Source organism: Gracilinanus agilis, chromosome 1 (genome assembly GCF_016433145.1).
Source record: "Gracilinanus agilis isolate LMUSP501 chromosome 1, AgileGrace, whole genome shotgun sequence".
Taxonomy (NCBI): Eukaryota; Metazoa; Chordata; class Mammalia; order Didelphimorphia; family Didelphidae; genus Gracilinanus; species Gracilinanus agilis.
In genome coordinates, this window is record NC_058130.1 from 771,793,017 (window position 1) to 771,812,570 (window position 19,554).

Below are 19,554 nucleotides of genomic sequence, written 5' to 3' on the forward strand. Positions count from 1 at the left end.
TTTCTCTCTCTCTCTCTCTCTCTCTCTCTCTCTGTCTCTCTCTGTCTCTCTCTGTCTCTCTCTCTGTCTCTCTCTCTCTCTCTCTCTCTCTCTCTCTCTAAATATCTAAGACCTCTAATCTTGAGGGCTCCCTGGAAGCTCATCCTGAGCTGAAGAGAATATCTAATCTCTTCTTGCTGCTTGCTTATCACTAATGGAATGGTTAAACTAGATTCAAGGGCAAGCCTGGAGAGATTCCCACTTTGACATTAGCTGTACATACATTTGTGTTTGTGAGAAACATAAGCACCACACACACACACACACACACACACACACACACACACACACACATGTATACATACTACAAATGCCTGTTGGTTTGGATCTAACATGGAGTGTCAGAGCTAGAAGAGTGAAGCTCCTTTGTTCAAAAGAACAATGAACATTTAGGCACTGTGCTAAGGGCTGGCATCAACAATGTGATGGGGCAGCCAACAAAGCTAAAGCCATCTTAGGGTGAATCTAGAGATTCCAAGAGTCTTGATTGATTGAAGTGGACAACATTTAGAGGAGGGAAAACAGTAGAGAAGGTCCTTGAGTTTATACCATATGGAGGTTGGTTAAAGGAATTAGGGATGTTGATTCTGGACAAAAGCAGACACAGACGGGACATAACAGGTGTCTTCAACTTGATATGCTGTCATGTGAGAGAGGAATTAGGGGAAGTCTGGCCCCAGAGGACACAAGAGGATCACAAAGTGTGTCACAAAGAGGCAGATTTAGCCTTGACGTAAAAAGGAGTTCCTAAAAATAGGAGCTATCCACAAATGAAGTGCAACTCCAGTGGGAGGTGGTGAGTTTCCCATTTTGAGAGGGCTTCAAACAGAGGCAGTATGAATACTCATTGGATTCATGCTATTAAGGGAATTCTTATTTAGGGTTGGGTTGACTTGGATCGTCTCTGAAAACCATTCCAGTGCTGAGATCCTGAAATCCTGTGATGTTACAGCCAAGGAATGATGGCTGTTCCTCCCTTTGGAAATACCAGGGAATTGCCTAGTGAAAACACTGCAGTCACCCAAAAATCCTTTCCCTGAATGTGACACTAGGTTCCAGCAGCAGCCTGAGACTCCAAGCTGTTGGAACAAACAGTTCTGCTGCAATTGAAAGCTCTGACTTCAAAGACAAGAAGCTGGGCTAAGAGATACTCTTGAGCCTTGGCATGGAGTAGAATTAGGATGAGGGTTTTGGTTATGCTTGGGAAGGTTTTTATTTTATTCTGCTACTTCTGAATGGGTAAAATAATATCACTTTTTGGGTTGCCCTCTTCATCTTGGATTGTAGAACTTTAGAATTGAAAAAAATGTAGGTCTCATGTAGGAAGACCCTCAGAGCACATCTAGCCAGATCCCCTCCCTTTATAGATGAAGAAATTGAGTCATAGGAAAATGGACAGATTTTCCCAATAGAAAGATAAAAGAGATCAGAGGCAGGATTTGAACCCAGGGTCTTTGACACCAGAGCAGAGCTCTCTATGCAGTACCATGCTGCATCCCTGGGGTATTGGTCTAATCCAGGGATTCCCACAGTGGGTGCCACCACCCCCTAGTGGGTGCTGCAGCAATCCAGGGTGAGCGGTGATGGCCACAGGTGCATTTGGGGGCAATGAATAACTGTAAGGGGCGGTGATAGTATATGACAGGAGATGCTAAGTAATATTTTTTCTGGAAAGGGGACGGTAGGCCAAAAAAGCTGGTCTAATCTATATCTCAACAAGAATTTTCTGTATGGCTTTCCCAACAAATACCCACTCAAAGACTCCCAATGAGATTCCTCCACTCTGCCCAGGGGCATGGCAGCTTTCATGGGTAGGAAGTTTTTGTCAATGCTAATGTTAATGTCAGTTCAGCAGTCGATTATTAAGCCCTTCCTCTTCATATGGCGGCTACTGGATACTGGGGAGACACAAAGGAAAACAAGGGACATGCCCTGCCTTCTACATTAAGAAGTTGCTTCAGTGTAGAGGAGGAGGGTATGATCAGGGCCATCAGAGAGGTGCATCATGGCATGGGAGTTCAGAGAGGAAGAAGGGAAGGGGTCCCAAACTGCCTGTCCTACTTGTTATGGCAGAGAGAGGTGGGGACAGCCAAGCAATATCTACAGAAAGAGAGATGACATCCTTTTCTCACCATTACCCACTCAGGTGGTCTTCTCTGGTCCCAGTCCTTTATGGTTCTCTTTGAGTTCACACTTGTAAAAAGGGAATCCTTTATTCTCTTTGCCTAGTTGGAGTTAATAATAACTTTGAATAAACACAAGCTTGAACTAGGTCGAGGAGCTCGCCAACCATATGGCCTTGATATTGGTCCAAGCCTTCAGGGAATGACTTCCTATGAGTAGAAAGTCTGCCTTATATGTACAAATTATTCATGGCAGCACTTGTTGTAGTAGCCAGTATGGAAAGCAAAGTTGTGTGGTGCATTTAAAATCCTGGATTCTAGCATCAATGCAATGATCCAAAACAATTCTGAGGGACTTATGAGAAAGAACTGTGGGAGCGGAAAACAACTGCTTGATCACATGGGTCGATGGGGATATGATTGGGGATGTAGACTCTAAACGATCACCCTAATGCAAATATCAATAATATGGAAATAGATCTTGATCAGAGATACATGTAAAACTCAGTAGAATTGTGCATTGGCTACAGGAGGGGGTGGGAGGAGAGGAGGGAAAGAACATGAATCATGTAACCATGGAAAAATATTCTTAATTAATTAATTAATTGATTTTTAAAAAATGAAACAGTCCTGGATTCAAATCCTATTTCAGATACTGAGTAGCTGTGTTACCTTTGGCAAGTTACCTGACCTCTCTCTGTCACAATTTCCTCATCTATAAAATGAAGGGGTTGGACCAGATGGATTCTTAAGGACCTTCCACTTCTCAATCTATGATCCCATGAGCCAATGAACTGGAAAAGAGCCAAGGAAATTATGTCACCTGAGCACAATGGAACATCACTGTTCTATAAGAAATGATGACTAGGGCTGATTCTGGGAAGCCTGTAAAAAATTGATTAATGGGTGAAGAGTGAAGTAATCAGAATCAGGAAAGCAAGATGGCTGCAATGATGTCAATGGAGAGAATGACTTCAATAGCAAAATTGACACTTAGAATTTTTATTTTATAGCAATTATAGTGACCAAACTTGGCTTCAGAAAAAGGGGAGGGGAATCCCCTCCCCTTATTTGTAGAGGTGAGGGATTTGGGTGTGGAACACTATAGAATATCAGACTCACTTGATATTTTGGATACTTGGTTGGATTTTTTCTTTCCTTTTTATTTATTTGAAGGGATGGCTCCCTGGGAGGGCAAAGAGGAAAGGACCTATTGGGAAATGAAGGGGACAGTAAACACAAAGGGTAGAAAGCAAATATTTAAACAGATTCCCAACTCGTGCCATCTCTGTCTCACAGGAGAAGCGTGTAGAGGAGCTCATGGCGGTGAGGCTGACACTACAGGCTGACCTCGAGGTATCCATCCGGAGAATCGCAGATTTACAGATGGCCCTGGAAGATGTAGACTCCAGTAATAGTGATAATGAAAGGTAACCACTGGGCTTCCTATCCCAGAAGCTCAGCAGATCCTTCTTCTCTCTGGAAGGCCTGTGTTGTCTTTAGGGGGTGAGAAAGGAAATGATTCTTATTTCTCTTGTCCTGGAGCTGTGGAACTTGGCCCAAGAAATGTGGGGCTCTGGATGATGCAGACATTGGCATGGGGAGGAGAGGGATGATGGGTGCAGTCCATCTCAGGATCATTCAGGCTTTCAAGCCAGAGCTCCATGCTATGAGGCCATAGCCATGGAGGTATACAGTAGATTTGGACCCAGAGATTCTAGGTTCAAATCATGACTTTGCCACTTCTTACCAATGAAATAGCTAGGTACTACAGTGGAAATAATGCCAGGCTTGGAGGCAGGAAGACCTGAATTCAAATCTAACCTCAGACATTACCTAGCTGGGTGGCCCTGAGCAAGTCACTTTTAACCCTGTTTGCCTCAGTTTCTTTATCTGTATAATGGAACTAGAGAAGAAACCAGAAAATAACTAGTATTTTTGGCAAGAAAACCATAAATGGGGTCATGAAGAGATGGGTTCAATTGAAAAATGCCTAAACAGCAACAAAAAAACCAATGGAACATATCTCTCCAGCCCTGCTCTTGTCTGTCTGCATCCCGTTATTGGTCCATCCCTTGAAAGTACCTCCTGTAGCATGAAGCACATGAATGACTTTCTGGCTGGGCAAGAATTTCTTTTGAGATCTCGGTTCATAGATCTGAGCACTAGTGAGATCCTAAGAAATTGTCTCCTCCAGGGCCCTACGTGATGCCATTGAGGCTTAGGGAGGTCAAGTGACCTGCTTAAGGTCATCCAGCTAGTCAGTTGTGGGGCTGGAACTAGAACTGGCCAGCAAAGATCTAGTGATCAAGTGCTAATTATGTGTTAAATGGCATACGAGGCCTTCTAGAATAGGCAGGCTCTCACCATCACAGGTACTTGATTTCCCATCTGACCCTATTGATTTCTGATTTGGGGCTGATGCCCAACCACTTGGCTTCTCTTGGATCTATAGAAAACATTTGCTTCTGGATGTTGGACCTTCCAGGGATAAGGGTCTCAAAAGGGTATAGTAAAAAAAGTCTTAACTCTGGGATTAGGGTCCTGGCCTGGACTTCAATTCTACCTCTGAGATTTACAACCCGTGAGACTTCAGGTAAGTCATAGTCTCTATGAACCTCAGTTTCCTCATCTGTAAAATAAGGGAGTCCTATTAAATGACCTCTGAATTTCATTTCAGCTTTTGGTCTAGGAAGTTTGATCTTTTTTTCCTTTTCAATCCTTTTTCCTGCCTTTTATCTCTCTCCTACCCTTGGCTCTCTGCCCCCCCTAATCCATCTCTGCCCATGTTGGAGGCATGAGAATCAATTGGTCATTGATCACTAGCCTGGGCCAAATGCTTTTATGGCTCACAAGAGGGGCTCGACTCAAGTGTATGAACAGATTTCAACAATTCTATCATCACTCCTGGGGAGTCATTTCAAGGCATGAATTATGCTAATGGTGGGCCAGGAGCAGCTTAGGATATGCATATATATACATACTAGGTACTTAATAAATGTGAATTGAAAAGAGCTATTCTCTTAATACAAGACCCATTTGACTCCATGAGAACAACCAATTAGTATAGGGACCCAGAATTAAGGAACACATTGACATGAGCCAGTCTTGATCAATTTTCCAATTCTAATCCTCAATTCTATGTCTTCCATTTCTCCCCCCCATCCCTCAAGGTAAATAATTCATGTCACAGCTAGGAGATGAAATCATGGGGCCCAGAATGTCAGAATTACTGTAGGGAGTAGGGCTTAGAAAAGAGAATATCAGCTGAGAGGGACTTTCAAAGAGGGAATGTCGGAACTGGGAGGAGGAGTAGAATGGAGTTGGGAATGGTGGGGGCAGCTAGAACAGGGGATGTCAGAGATGGAAGGAAACTCAGAATTAGAGAATGTTATCTAGGAAGGACTTAGAATATAGAAATGTCAGAGCTTGGAGGAATCACAGAACATCTAGAACATATAATTTCAGAGCTGGGACAGTCCTTAGACTAGAGAATGTCAGAGATGGGAGGGAACTCAGAACAAAGAATGTTATCAAGGAAGAACCTTAGAATATAGAAATGTCAGAGCTTGGAGGGATCCTAGAACATATCTCAGAGCTGGGACAGTCCTTAGAATAGAGAATATCAGAGATGGGAGGGAACTCAAAACAGAGAATTTTATCTTGGAAGGACCTTAGAATATAGAATGTCAGAGCTTGGAGGGATCCTAGAACATATAATGTCAGAGCTGGGACAGTTCTTAGAATAGAGAACATCAGAGCTGGGAAGAACCTTAGAAAAGGGAACGTCAGAACTGGGAGGGCCCTGAAGATCATAGAACCAAAGAATGTCAGAATCAAAAAGGATCTTAGACCACAGAATCCACAATGTCAACTCCAGCAGGGACCTTCTAAAGCATGATACTAGCAAATGAAGGGGGAGCAGGCTAAAGATCATCTTTGCCCAATTCTTTCATTTTACATTTGAGGAAACTGAGACCCATAGAGAAGCACAGAGTCCATAATCCTGGAATCTGGTTTTAACTCTTCTTTACTGGCTATGTGACTGGACAAAGCCCAGGGGCCTCAGTTTCCTTCTCTGTAAAATGAAAGGGTTGGGCTAGTTGAGTTCTAATGATCCTACATGTCTATGGAGATGTGTTTTGGAAGGAGGTAGATGCATGTCCTCTTTTGGGATGGGGAGAGGGCTTTCTAGACACCTCCGTGAGAGAGAGGGGCTTTTGAGGCATGTCTGACAGAGTCTGGGCCTGGGCCTAGAATTGGGACACTCTCTCTCCTTCCTGCTCCAGCAAATTCCTGCCCTCCCTTTTATTGCCTTCTTCCTGGCTTTCCATTTGAGCCCCACATCAGTATTCCAAACAGATCTGAGCTCACGAAGAGGGTCTCTGGGAGAATCGGTCAGATTATGAAAAGTCACATTTTCCCATGTTGGGAATTAGACTCAAAGGCGATAGGCCTTTCTTTGACTCTGCCAGGGCTACGTGCTCAGAAAGCTGGGCCAGACGCAGCCTCATAGTCACAATTTCCATTTCCTAGTCCTTGGGGTTTACAGTTTAATGAGAAGTGGGGCTAAAATGTGGATAGAGAGCTGGATGGGGCTAGAGAACAGAAAGACTTCATTTTGCTCCTCATTTTTGACACATGCTGCCAAGAAGTCATGAGTTCAAATCCATATCCGATATATATCAGCTGAATGACTGTACCCTGACCTCTGTGCCTCAGTGTTCTCATCTCTAGAATGGGGATGATCATTCCTAGTCCCATCTCAACCACCTTGGAGATAATGCATGCAAAGTGATTTGCAAACTTAACAGCCATAGAGATGCCAGTTCTTGTGATTGTAGGAGCCTTCATTATTCAGGCAACTCATAAGTATTAAACATGTGTGCTGGGCACCCTGCTACTTCCTAGGGGTGCAAATCAAACTTTAAAAAAAGCAAACCAAAAACATTTCCTGCTCTTAAGGAACTCACAGTCTGATGGGGAAGACAATGCAAACAGCTAGATATGTTCCAGATCTGTACAGAGTAGATTAAAGGAGAAAGGGAAGCCAGGAGTGGAGAATAGAGCAGGAAAGACTTCTGGCCAAAAGTAAGGCGAGCCCAATCTCGAAGGGTGCCAAGGAAACCAAGAGGTGGATTTACCTCTGGCGTTATCCTTCAGTCATTTTTCAGGTGTGTCCAACTCTTCATGATCCTATTTGGGGTTCTCTTGACAAAGATATTAGAGTGGTTCACCATTTCTTTCACCAGATTATTTTACAAATGAGGAAACTGAGGCAAACAAGGTTAAGTCACTTGCCCAGGGTCACACAACTAGTAAGAGTCTGAGGTCAGATTTGAACTCGGTCAGGCGTGATTGCCCCAGGGGACTTGTAAGAGGTGGCAATTGTTCTGAGCCTAGAAAGAAGCCAGGAGAGAAAGGTGATGAGCAGGGAGAGCATCCTTGGCAATGGGACACAGTCAGTGAAAATGCCCAGAGATGAGGCATAGTCTCTGGATCATTTGATCACAGAATAGGTGGGATGGAGTCAAGGGGAAGAAGACTGGAAAGGTAGGAAAGGGTCAGGTTATGAAGGACTTTGAAAGACAAACCGTACCAGGCACCGGGAGAGAGAAAAAGATAAATAAGATAGTTTGTAAGCTCTCAAGGAGCTTAATAAATCATATAGAAAAATCAAGGGTCCTGGGTTCAAATCCTTCCTATGAAGTTTGCTACCCTCGTGTCCTGGCACACATCACTGACACTCTATTTCCTTTTCTGTTCAACGAAGAGGTGGGACAAGGAGGCTTCCAGTTCTAGATTTCTGATCCCTTGATACTGTGATCAGCTTTTCCAGGCTTCTCTTCTTCCCAGAAGGAAAGAAGTCATAACATGACAAACATCTCAGTGCCATCTGAACCGAGTGGTCATTTTGCCAGAATTCTGCTTCCTAGTGCTATCTGGGAAGACAAGTGGGGAAAAAGTTAACTCACATACTTTTTCTTTGGTTGTGGGAGGCTATTTCAGGCTCAAGTGCTTATGTCTTCACGTCTCCATCAACCATCTTTAATTTTTTTAATGAACATTTTCCAGCTGACTTTATTTCCTTTTAACCCTGGGGTCAAGAGCTTTTTCAGAAGAACTGCCAAGAGCTCAACTTAATTCCATGTAAAGACAGAAGGGAGGCTCATAACTCTTGGGAGTGAGACGAGGGCAACGAGGAGGAAGACTCCAACTCCAGAGAGTGGTTCTCTATTTTATGTCTAAAGTCATAGAATTAGAGAATTTTAGAGTTGGGAGAGACCGTAGAGGACATCTAGGACAGCCTCATTGCAGGCATCCCTTCCACATTTAAGGCTTCAATGTCCACAAGCTCTGGAAAATCCACATAAAAATTTTTGGTCTTCCCTTCACAGTAGAGAAGTCTGAATTTTTTCTTTTTCTTTTATGGGATTTTATAGTGCTTATTGTAAAATCTGGGTTCATTATTTGATCATAGGCTATATGTAGGTTAATGTTGATCTCTAGCCTTTGCTGTTGTCTGCTGGGTTTTGCATTCTTTTTGTAAGCTTTAACTTAAAAATTTTTTAACTTTTTAATTTATTCATACTCATATTAATATTTATGGTATTAAAAGTGAAAATATGTTGATGTTATGCATTACTACATATATTTTTATTATGCGTTTCCGAATTGCTAAACTTTTTTGTGTCATCTGTTGGACTTTGTGTGTCATCTGTGGCTTCTCCAAAACTCCCCCCAAATTTCCATTTAATTTCTTATGCCAACCCACAATATAACAAAACTGTGGGGAAAGTCTCAATGTGAAAAGGAATACTCAACTTTCCCATATCTCCTCCAAGTTTTGGCATTTTCCTTTTCTATCACAATAACCAATCTCTGATAGGCGTGTAGTGGTGTCTCAGTTTTAGTTTGCATTTCTCTAATTATAATGATTTAAAGCATTTTTGCATGACTAAAGAGAGTTTTAATTACTGTCTGGGAACTGCCTACTTATATCCTTTGACCACTTACCAATTGGGGAATGACTTGTATTCTTATATATTCAACTCATTTTTTATGTATTTGAGAAATGAGGCCTTTATTAGAGAGACTTGTTTAAAAAAATTGCACCATTATGATTACTGTTTATTACTCTCCTTTCTATTTCTCCCTGTTTAGTTTCTGACCTCTTCATCCACCAATTTGCCATCTTTTCGATCAGCCCAAACCCCTTTATTTTATTATATTTTCCTCATATTTTCCTGTAGGGTGATAGCTTTCTATACCCAATTGATTGTATATGTTCTTCTCTCATTGAGCCAATTCCGAAAGTAAGGCTCATGTGCTCTTCTCTCCACCTCTCCCATCTTCTCCTCCCCTGTAAATGCTCTTTTTTGCCTTTTTTTTATGTGATAATTTATCCCCATTCAATTTTTCCCTTCCCCCTCATCCCAATGCACTCCTTCTTATTCCTTAATTTAATTTTTATTTTTATATCATCCCATTATATTCAACTCATATCCTTACCCTCTGTCTATGTATACTCCTTCTAATTATCCTAATAGTGACAAAGTTCTTTGGAATTACAAGAATCATCTCTACATGGAGGAACATATAGTTTGACCTTACAGAGTGTCTTTTTATTTCTATTTTCTGTTTATCTTTTTATAATTCTCTTGAGCCTTGCATTTGAGAAGGGATATTTTCCATTCAGTTCTGGGCCTTTCATCAGAAATATTTGAAAGTCCTCTATTTCATTGAATACCCACATTTCCCCCACATAGGATTATGCCAGGCAAGTGATTTTTGGTTAAAGTCCTAGCTCCTTTGAAACCTGGAATATCATATTCCAGGCCCTCCACACCTTCAGTGTAGAAGCTGTTAAATTTTAGGTTATCCTTACTGTGGTTCCACAATATTTGAATTATTTCTTTTTGACTGCTTACAACATTTTCTCCTTTACCTGGGAGTTTTGGAATTTCACTATAATATTCCTTGGAGTTATCCTTTTGAGAATCTCTTTCAGTGAGTGACTAGTGGATTCTTTCAATTTCTATTTTTCCCTGTAGTTCTAGAATATAAGGGCTATTTTTCTGGATAATTTCCTGATAGTGTCTAAGCTCTTTTTTTGATCATGGTTTATTAGTCCAATAATTCTTAGATTATCTCTCCTGGATTTATTTTTCAGGTCAGTTTTTCCAGTGAGATAATTCACATTTTTCTTCTTATTTTTTCCATTCTTTTGACTTTGATGGTTTTTGATATTCCATGGAGTAATTTGCTTTCACTTGCCTGTTTCTAATTTTTAAGGCATAATTTTTGTATCTTTTCCATTTGGCCAATTCCATTTTGAAAAGAGTTCTTTTCCTCAGTGAATCTTTGTATCTTTTTTCCCCCATAGAACCAATTCTTCCTTTCAAGAAGTTCTTCTCTTCAGTACATTTTTGGATATCTTTTTACATTTGGCCAATCCTGTTTTTTAAACCTCCTCACTTCACTGGATTTTTGCATCTCTTTTACCAATTGGCCTATTTTGTTTTTTAAGAAACTAATTTCTTCAGTTTTTTTAATACCTCCTTAACCAAGCTGTCAACTTTTTTTCATTATTTTCCTGTATCACTCTCATTTCTTTTCCCAGTTTTTCTCCTCTCTTACTTTTAAATCCCTTTTGAGCTTCTCTATTAATTATTTTTGGGCTTGAGAAATTAATATTTTTCTTGGAGTTTTTGAATGAAGCAATATTGACTTTGTTGGCTTCTTCTAAATTTGTATTTTGGTCTTCCTTGTCACCAAAATAATGTTTTATTTTGTTTCTTTTTTTGTGGTTTGCTCATTTTCCAGGCTTTTTCTTTTCTTTTCATTAAAAATTGTTTAAGTTGGGCTCTGTAACTGTGGTGAAAGGAACAATGTTCCAAACTTCAGGTTCTTTGAACAGCTGCCTTCAGAGCTGGCTCCGAAAATCTTATCTGCTTTTAGTTCTTCCAAGGTGGTATGATGTCAGGCCATGTTCTTGTCTGAGAGTACCCCAAGAACTTGTTTACCCTCTTAGAACTGTAACCAGAGTCCCTTGCTCTGCTGTCGTTCTAAGTGGTATTTGCCAGGGCTCCTCCTCACCCTGAGATTGTGCCCTCCATCTGTGACTTGGTTCTGCATCTAGGCATGCAAATCAAACCCAGAGCTAGCAAGGGATCTCTGTAATCTCCTTCTAAGCAGTTGTCTGGCTCTCTTTACCATCTGTGACTGAGAGCTCCAGAAGCCTTTGCTTGCTTCTTCAGCTGTACCCAGTGCCAGTTGCTGCAGTGAAATGTGCCCTCCTGCACTGCCCTTCACTTCCACCAATATGTGCTAGATCTCTTGTGCTGGCCTTCTAAGTTGTTTTAGATTGGAAAATGACTTTGCCTTTCCTTTTCGTGGGTTATGCTGCTACAGAATTGTTTTGAGGCATTATATCATAGTTTTTGGCTTATTTGGCGGTGATCAAATCAGTTTATGTACCTTCTCCAGCATCTTGGCTCTGCCACCAGACTCTGTTCTAGCATCGCTTCCAATTCTAATATTCTATATTCTGAAATCTCTCACTTTGACATTCTTTGTTCTAAGACCTCTCCCAGCCCTGACATTCCCTGTTCTGGGGCCATTCTTTAGTTCTTTGCATTTCCTGCTTTTTTAGGGGCAGGTACAGTGAGGGTAGATGAGCAACCATCCCTCCTGCCTTAAGTGTCCAAGGGGATTATAGGCTCGTAACCAGAAAGGATCTTAGATAGCATCTACTTCCACTTGAGGAGAGTGAGAACCAAGAGGAGAAGAGACTCAGCCAGAATCCCATAGCTAGTAAGCAAAAGTAGAGCACGAATTGGATCCTCCATCTTTTGCCTCTCACTCCAGTGTTCCTTCCTTGTTTCATTGCTGGTTTTTCATTTGCTGCAGCCAAAGGCTGTATTTCGATCTTCCCTGCCCTTTAGGTTTTAAATATCATGATTGATACACATCCCATTTCAAATTTCTTTTGGGGACATTCCTTAAGGGCCTTCCCATCTGTGATCAGAAAGGGAAGATTTTGAAATAAAAGTCAATCAGAGCCAGGGGCTACAGTGAATTCTGACTGATTCCCATTTGTTCCTTACTTATAGTATCCAGACAGTGCAGGAATCCTCCCCTACCAGAACCCAAAGAGAGATGTAAGGAAGATGGCCCCAAGGTGAACCAGCCTCTTTCCTGTGAGATGATGGATTGATCCATCATTTTCCAGGGGCATGTTTGCTTGAGCAGATGTCGATCTCTACTTAGAAAGGCTACCTGGGTTCCCACCCAAAGGGGCCTTCTGAGGCGTGTGTCTGCTGTAGTGTCAGATGTCATCCTGAAAGGGAGGAATGGATACGGTCGCATATCTCAATCAAGACATTGACAAATCGTTAACGAGTTCCTTTAATGAGCAAGCCATAGCCCTTTGCTCTGGAGTTGGGGGTTGGGGAGATGGCGTGCAAAGCTGGTGATTGTCATCCAGAGGGAAAGACAAGGTTCATCTTAGAGAATGGTAATAGTTCAGGAGAAGCACTATGGCCAAATGGGCAGAGAGGGGGCCTTGAAGTCTCTCCCAGCTCTAATACTATGCTGGAAAGTGAGCAGGGGCTATCGAACATCTATGGAGCTCAGTGTCCTCCTCTGTAGAAGAGGGGTAATAATTCTTGGGATAATGGATAGAGTTAGCCTTAGGATCAGGAAGACTTCAGTTCAAGTATTACTACTGACACCTATTGGCTATATGATTCTGGTCAATTAATTAAGCCCTTTATTTAATTATCATTAATTAATTAATGCTCAGGTAGCTCCTAAAGCCTGTACGTTTCATAGGAATTACCCATCTTCATCCAAGGAAAGAATGTCCATATTAGGAACCCTCCCTCATTGAGGAAATCACAGATCTAGAGTAATGAACAAAAAGTAAATACTAATTAACAGCTGGCATTCATATAGTATCATAAGGATTGCAAAGCACTTCCATGTATTACCTTTACCTTCTCCTCATGTCAACAGATTGAGAGGCTGAGGTATCATTGTCCCTTGGGGCATATAGGTAGCACAGTGGATAGAGCACCAGACCTGGCGTCTGGAGGATCTATGTTTGTTTCTGGTTTTAGACTCTAGTAGCTGCGTGACTCTGGACAAGTCACTTAACCCTGTCTGCCTATCCCGTGCTACTCTTCTGTTTAAGAACTGATTCTAAGGCAGGGTTTAAAAATAGGTATCCATATCCCCATGATGAATGATGAAAGTGAAGCTCAGTAATGAAATAACTCTGCCTCCATCAATGAATCATTCAGTCAACCAAAAAGCAATGATTTAGTGTTTACTGTATGCAATTAATTAAGCACTCACTATGTACTACTAAGTGTTGGGGCTGCAAAAGCAACTTAGGTGTCACAAAAGGGAAATAGTTCCTGCCTTCAGGGAGTTTATATTCTAAGGAGGAAGACAATCCTTCCAAGTAAGAATAGACAGAAAATACAAACAAAATGAAGCAAAGAAGTCTTGGGAGGGGTGCCCTAGCTCTTAAGAGAAAGGCCTCCTATGGAAGGGAGGATCTGAGCTGAGGCAAGAAGGAAACAGATTTCTAGGGCAGTAGAAGCCACTGGAGGTTATAGGTCTGAGAACCTTTTGTATTGAGAGGAAAATTGAATGGAATAAACACCATTTGTTAAGAGCCTACTAAGTGCCAGCAGGCCCTGTGCTCAGGTCCAGGGATACAGAGACAGAAATGTAACATTCCCTTAAGGAGCTTTTGTAGTATAGTAGCAGCTTCATAAATGCTTGGTGACTCGTTAACAGATTCTCTTGGGGGAGCCAACACACACACATACAAATGAATATGTACAGAATACATACAAAATGAATACAAAATAGTTTGGAGAGGCAGGGCATTCGCTGTTTGAGGGATAAGAAGGAGCTTCCTCCCTCTCACTCCCTCATGTCCAATCTATTACCAATTCCTCTTAATTCTACCTTTCCAAGGTCGCTCACACATCACACCCCCCACAGCTCCCCAACACCTTCCACCTAGACTATAGCCTACAGGGCATGGAGGTGGGGCACAGGGTTGGGGGGCTGAGGTCTGCCTGCCTCAGATCTCTTCCCACTCTAGTCCTTCATCCTCCATTCAGCTGTCAAATTGATAGGTCACCCTTAAAGCACAGGGCTGATCATGGCACCCTCCCTCCCAACCCTAAATCAGTAAACTCCATCTCTTCTGTTTGGCTTCTAAAGCTCTTCAGAACCTGGCCTTGTCCTGCTTTTCCTAGTCTTCTTGTACCCCCAATATTCAGAGATCCAGTAACACCAACCTCCTCTCTGTTCCTCACAGAAGACCCTCTGAACTCTGAACATTTTTACTTTAGGATCCAGCTAAAATTCTTCCTTTGACAAGAAACTTTTCCTGATCTCCCTTAATGCTAATGCCTCCCTTCCTTGATTATCTCCAATTTATCCTGTACATAGTTTATACTTCCTTTGTTTGCTTGTTGTCTTCCACATTAGACTGGGAGCTCCTTGAGGGCAGGGACTATCTTTGTCCCTTCTTTGCATCTTCAGCATTTAGCCCAATGGCTTGCACATAGAAGACACTGTATAAATGCCTGTTGTCTTGACATGACTTCATGAGGAAGGTGGTGCTTGCCCATAATCTTGAAGGAAACAAGGAATTTTGAGAGGCAGAAGAGAGGAGAGTGTACATCCTGGGCATAGAGACTGAGCAACACAAAGACACAGAGATGAGCTCCAATGTCTTCCTTCCTTCCCCAACCAAACCTCCTCTTAAGTGTTATAGAGAAAAGAATGCTGAAGTTAAATTCAGCACATCAGGGTGCTGATTACACATACAGATACACACATACACATATATACTGTGTGTATATGGTACAATATATATGTGCAGATAGATAGATAGATAGATAGATAAATGGATGGAGAGGATAGATGAAGAGAGAGACAGAAACAGAGAGATGGAGAAATAAAGAGGGAGGGGAGAGATGGATGGATGGATGCACATAGATAGATGATAGATGGATGGATGAATATAGATGGATGGATGGATGGATAGATAGATAGATAGATAGATAGATAGATAGATAGATAGATAGATGAATGGAGAGGATAGATGAAGAGAGAGACAAACAGAGAGATGGAGAAAGAAAGAGGGAGGGGAGAGATGGATGGATGGATGCACATAGATAGATAGATGATAGATAGATGGATGGATGAATATAGATGGATAGATAGATAGATAGATGGAGAGGATAGATGAAGACAGACAGAAACAGAGAGAGATGGAGAAAGAGAGAGGGAGGGAGAGATGGATGAATGGATGCATATAGATAAATGATAGAGGGATTGGATAGATGGAAAGATAGATAGATAGATGATAGATGGGTAGAATATGAGGGGGAAGTCACTACCAGCCAAGGAGACTAGGAAAGGCTTTTGCAGAATACAGGGCAGGAGCTGAATGTTGAAGGAAACCAAGGAAACTAAGAGATGGTAGCAGCATAGTCCAATTGAATAGACATCTATGAAATGAGAGAAATGAATGCATATATGTTGGACTAGGTTACTGAGTTTCCTTCTAGCTCTCAAATTTGGTGGATGTGTGTTTTTTGTATCTATGGGTTTTCTTTGATCTCTCAATTCTACCAAATTTAGCACATATGACATTTGATTTGGTAGGAATCTTAGAGATCATTTATTTCAACCTTCTTATTTTATAGATGAAAAATAAATTAAAACCTCCCTACAAAACCAGCGTATAAGAAATCTTGCCCCAAATCACTCAGGGACTGAGGGTTATACTCTGAGTGAGGCAGAGCAGAGAGTTAAGGAAGGGTGAAGTCAATATGGATGCCCCAATATGAATGACACCAATTCTTTATGTATCACCTTTGGGCAGGGATGGATAATTTTGTGCTCTTGTTCCAGAGATAACCAGTCCCTTCCGGAGTCCTCCATCAGCTCTCAGCCACTGGAAAGCGTCAGATCCTGGTTGAATTTGTCTCCAAACCAGTCCAGGTCCAACAGCACAGTGAGGAGTGAGTCGCAGCAGTCGGCCACTGGCAGCGGAGTTCTGGATCAGAGGTAAGAGACTGTCAATGATAGCTTTGGGCAGCTGACTTAGGGGTCTGATGGGGCTCTCCTAGGTTCTGCTTTCTTCTATCCCAGCTTCACTGCCCCAAGCACAGAACTGGATTATTCTTAATCCTAGGCAATGGCAGCATGGAGGCAGAATATAACCATAAAACATTATAATATAACAAATATGATATAATAATTATCTTGTGAAACATTACATGTAGTATCATTAAAATAAAAATGATCATATCTTACTTCCATTTCTCTGCTTCTCACCTCTACCTCTTGACTTCCTTCAAGTCTTAACTCAAATTAACCTTCTGTGAGAGACCTTCCTCAGTCTCCCCATTTCTTCCTTCCGATCACCTTCCATCTTCTTTATATTCCACTTGGTATTTGCCTACTTGGTTTTGCTTTTGTCTTCCTCCCATTAGAATATGAGCTCCTCCAAGGCAAGACCGATTTAGTTTTCTCCTTCTTTAATATTCTAAACACATAACACACTGCTTGGAATATAGTAAGAGCTATGATATGGCAAGTAATATAAGCAATGCTTCTTGACTGATGACTGGCCAATCCCCCCCACAACAGTTCACAGAGCGTTTACTTTTACAGCAACCCATGGGATAAACAGACCAAGTATTATTATACCCATTTTACAGATGAGGTAATGGAGACTCAGAGAGAGAAATCAACTTAAATGAAGTCATCAGAATTCGTATTGGAATGGGTTTTGTTATTGTTATGGTTGATTCAGTCATATCTGAATTTTTGTGACTTTATTTAGGGTTTTCTTGACTAAGATACTGGAATAGTTTGCCATTTCCTTCTCCAGCTCATTTTACAGATGAAGAAACTGAGCCAAACAGAAAGAGTGATTTGCCCAGGATCACATAGCTAGTAAATGACTGAAGCCAGATTTGAAATCCAAAAGAGGAGTTTTCTTGATTTCAGGCCCGCCACTCTAGTCACTGCTCCACCTAGCCACTGAGATCATCTCATTGATTCTCCTTTAAAAAATGCCGGGGTCTTTCTATCTCATTGAGACTGAAAGCGCAGGAGTGATTAATGAGCTTGAAGCCACTATTGGCCCACTCAGAAGTAGGGAACCTGAGGGCTTGCTGCTCCCAGGGGCTACCAGACTAAAGCTAGATTTGGTATGGTCACCCAGTCAGCACAGCCCACTGCAGTTCAGAACTCCTTAGCACAAGAGACCTGCCAGCCTTTCCAGTAATTGGCATTATGGCCATGAGCCACCACACCTGGCTCTAGTCTCCTTCCTTTCTAGATAGGACAACTGAGGCTCAAGAGAGCCTCATGGCTTGCCCAAGGTTACACAAAGGAGTAAGTTGCAGAGTTAGGTTGAAAAGAGGTCCTCCGGCTCCAATCCATTCACCACTTAGTTTCATTGTGCCCATTTTACAAAATAGGAAACTGAGGATCTTCAGAAGGTTGTAAGTAACTGGTCTATAGCAGTCACAACCCAGTCCCAGGGTTCTTGATTTTCATTCCATCACTCCTTCCTCTAAAGATGGTGTGGAGACAGAAGTCTTCTTTGTGACTCAACTAGAAATAAGAGGAGAAGACAGCCAATCCAGGCAGTTTAGCAGTTGTAAATTTATCATTGCCCAGCAATCTGTTTGGCTAAATTTTTCCACCATCAACTATTCATTGATATGTTCCCCAAAAGTGCTTGTGCCAACAAGGAGGTTGCAACTGAATCACTATGCCATTCCCATTGAGCTTAAAGGATGGAGTGCATTCCAGCTGGAAGTGACCTTACTTAGAAGGCTTCCAATCCCCAAAGGGAACTGGTCAAAGGAGGAAGCTGACCTCCAGAGAACGGAAGGGACTGGTATCAGGCCAGAGACACTCAAGAGCAGAGGGTAGAGTCAAGCCTGGAACCCTTGATGATGGACAGACCCAGGCCTCTTTCCCACTACACAGCTGCCATCTTTCTAGTAGCAGCCTCAATGTGGTGAAGATGTTTAGGAGAATATTTCCGAATGGACTTCTGAACTGCCATCATCCCAGAGGTGCTGTCTGCTGCCCGGTGGCCCTCTTGACTCCAGCTGGAAAACATCTGGCTGGAGGGATGGAGAAGGGGTGAGGTGGCAGTCAGCAACACATCCAGGAAGGATGGGAAAGAGCGTGTCGGTGACTGTCACTGTTCAAAGAATCACCAAAGGGCCAACTGATGGGGCGATTATATGGAGGAATACATGGAAATACTATGCTGGGGATGAGAAGTTCTTGAGCTTGAGTTCTAGTCTTTCCTCAGACACCAGGCAATCATCCAACCTCTGAGACTCAGTTTCCTCCTCTGTAGATTAAAGACAATAATGTCTTCATCACTTTACTCACAGGATTATGGGGAAGACCACATGAAAGGAGTGTAAAATGTTTTTTGTGTATGTTAATGTGCCATAGGATCACCAGATACCATTATTACATGCTAGACCTGGAGTCAGTAAAGCCAGAGTTCAAATATGGCCTCAGACACAAGTCACTTCACTTCGTGCCTCAGTTTCTCAGCTGTTAAATGAGAAGAATGCCAGTGGCACTTCTCTCATGGGGTTGTGGTGAGACTCCTGTGCCATCTTGTACATGAAGAGGCTCAGGAAATTAAAGCAGCATGGCTGAGTGGGGAGGAATTTGAACATGAGACCTCTGACTCCAGCACTCTTTTCTGAATCTTGGCAAGTTTGAATCTCATTTCTGACCCTGGTTGTGTGTCCACAGCCAAGTTTCTTAACCTCTCTGAGACACTGAGATGAGAATAGTCCAGTAGCCTTCCAGTTTGATAAAAGGCTCACGTGTGAAACAGGAGGAATAGTACTTTGTGCCCCTTGAAGTACAATAGAGATGGCAGCTAAAGAGAATAATAGGTATTCTCCCTTCATCCCCTTGGTTTTATACTTGGCATGATCTGCTGTTGCTGCTGCTTATTCCCTTCTTCCTTCTCCTTCCCTCCTCCTCCTCTCTCTACCTCTTCCCTCTCCCCCTCTTCTTCCCTCCTCCTCTCTCTACCTCTTCCCTCTCCCCCTCTTCTTCCCTCCTCCTCTCTCTACCTCTTCCCTCTCCCCCTCTTCTTCCCTCCTCCTCTCTCTACCTCTTCCCTCTCCCCCTCTTCTTCCCTCCTCCTCTCTCTACCTCTTCCCTCTCCCCCTCTTCTTCCCTCCTCCTCTCTCTACCTCTTCCCTCTCCCCCTCTTCTTCCCTCCTCCTCTCTCTACCTCTTCCCTCTCCCCCTCTTCTTCCCTCCTCCTCTCTCTACCTCTTCCCTCTCCCCC

General features: G+C 42.4%; 1 protein-coding gene across 1 annotated transcript in view; it reads left to right on the top strand.

Moving 5' to 3' along the window:
• The window catches only part of MYO18B (myosin XVIIIB), a 352,648-nt gene that overhangs the window by 295,140 nt on the left and 37,954 nt on the right, over positions 1-19,554 (top strand). Inside the window, exons 33-35 of the mRNA XM_044685471.1 lie at positions 3,462-3,592; positions 12,278-12,325; positions 16,113-16,268. Coding sequence (XP_044541406.1) covers positions 3,462-3,592; positions 12,278-12,325; positions 16,113-16,268 — 335 coding nt within the window. The remainder of the gene's footprint in view (positions 1-3,461; positions 3,593-12,277; positions 12,326-16,112; positions 16,269-19,554) is intronic.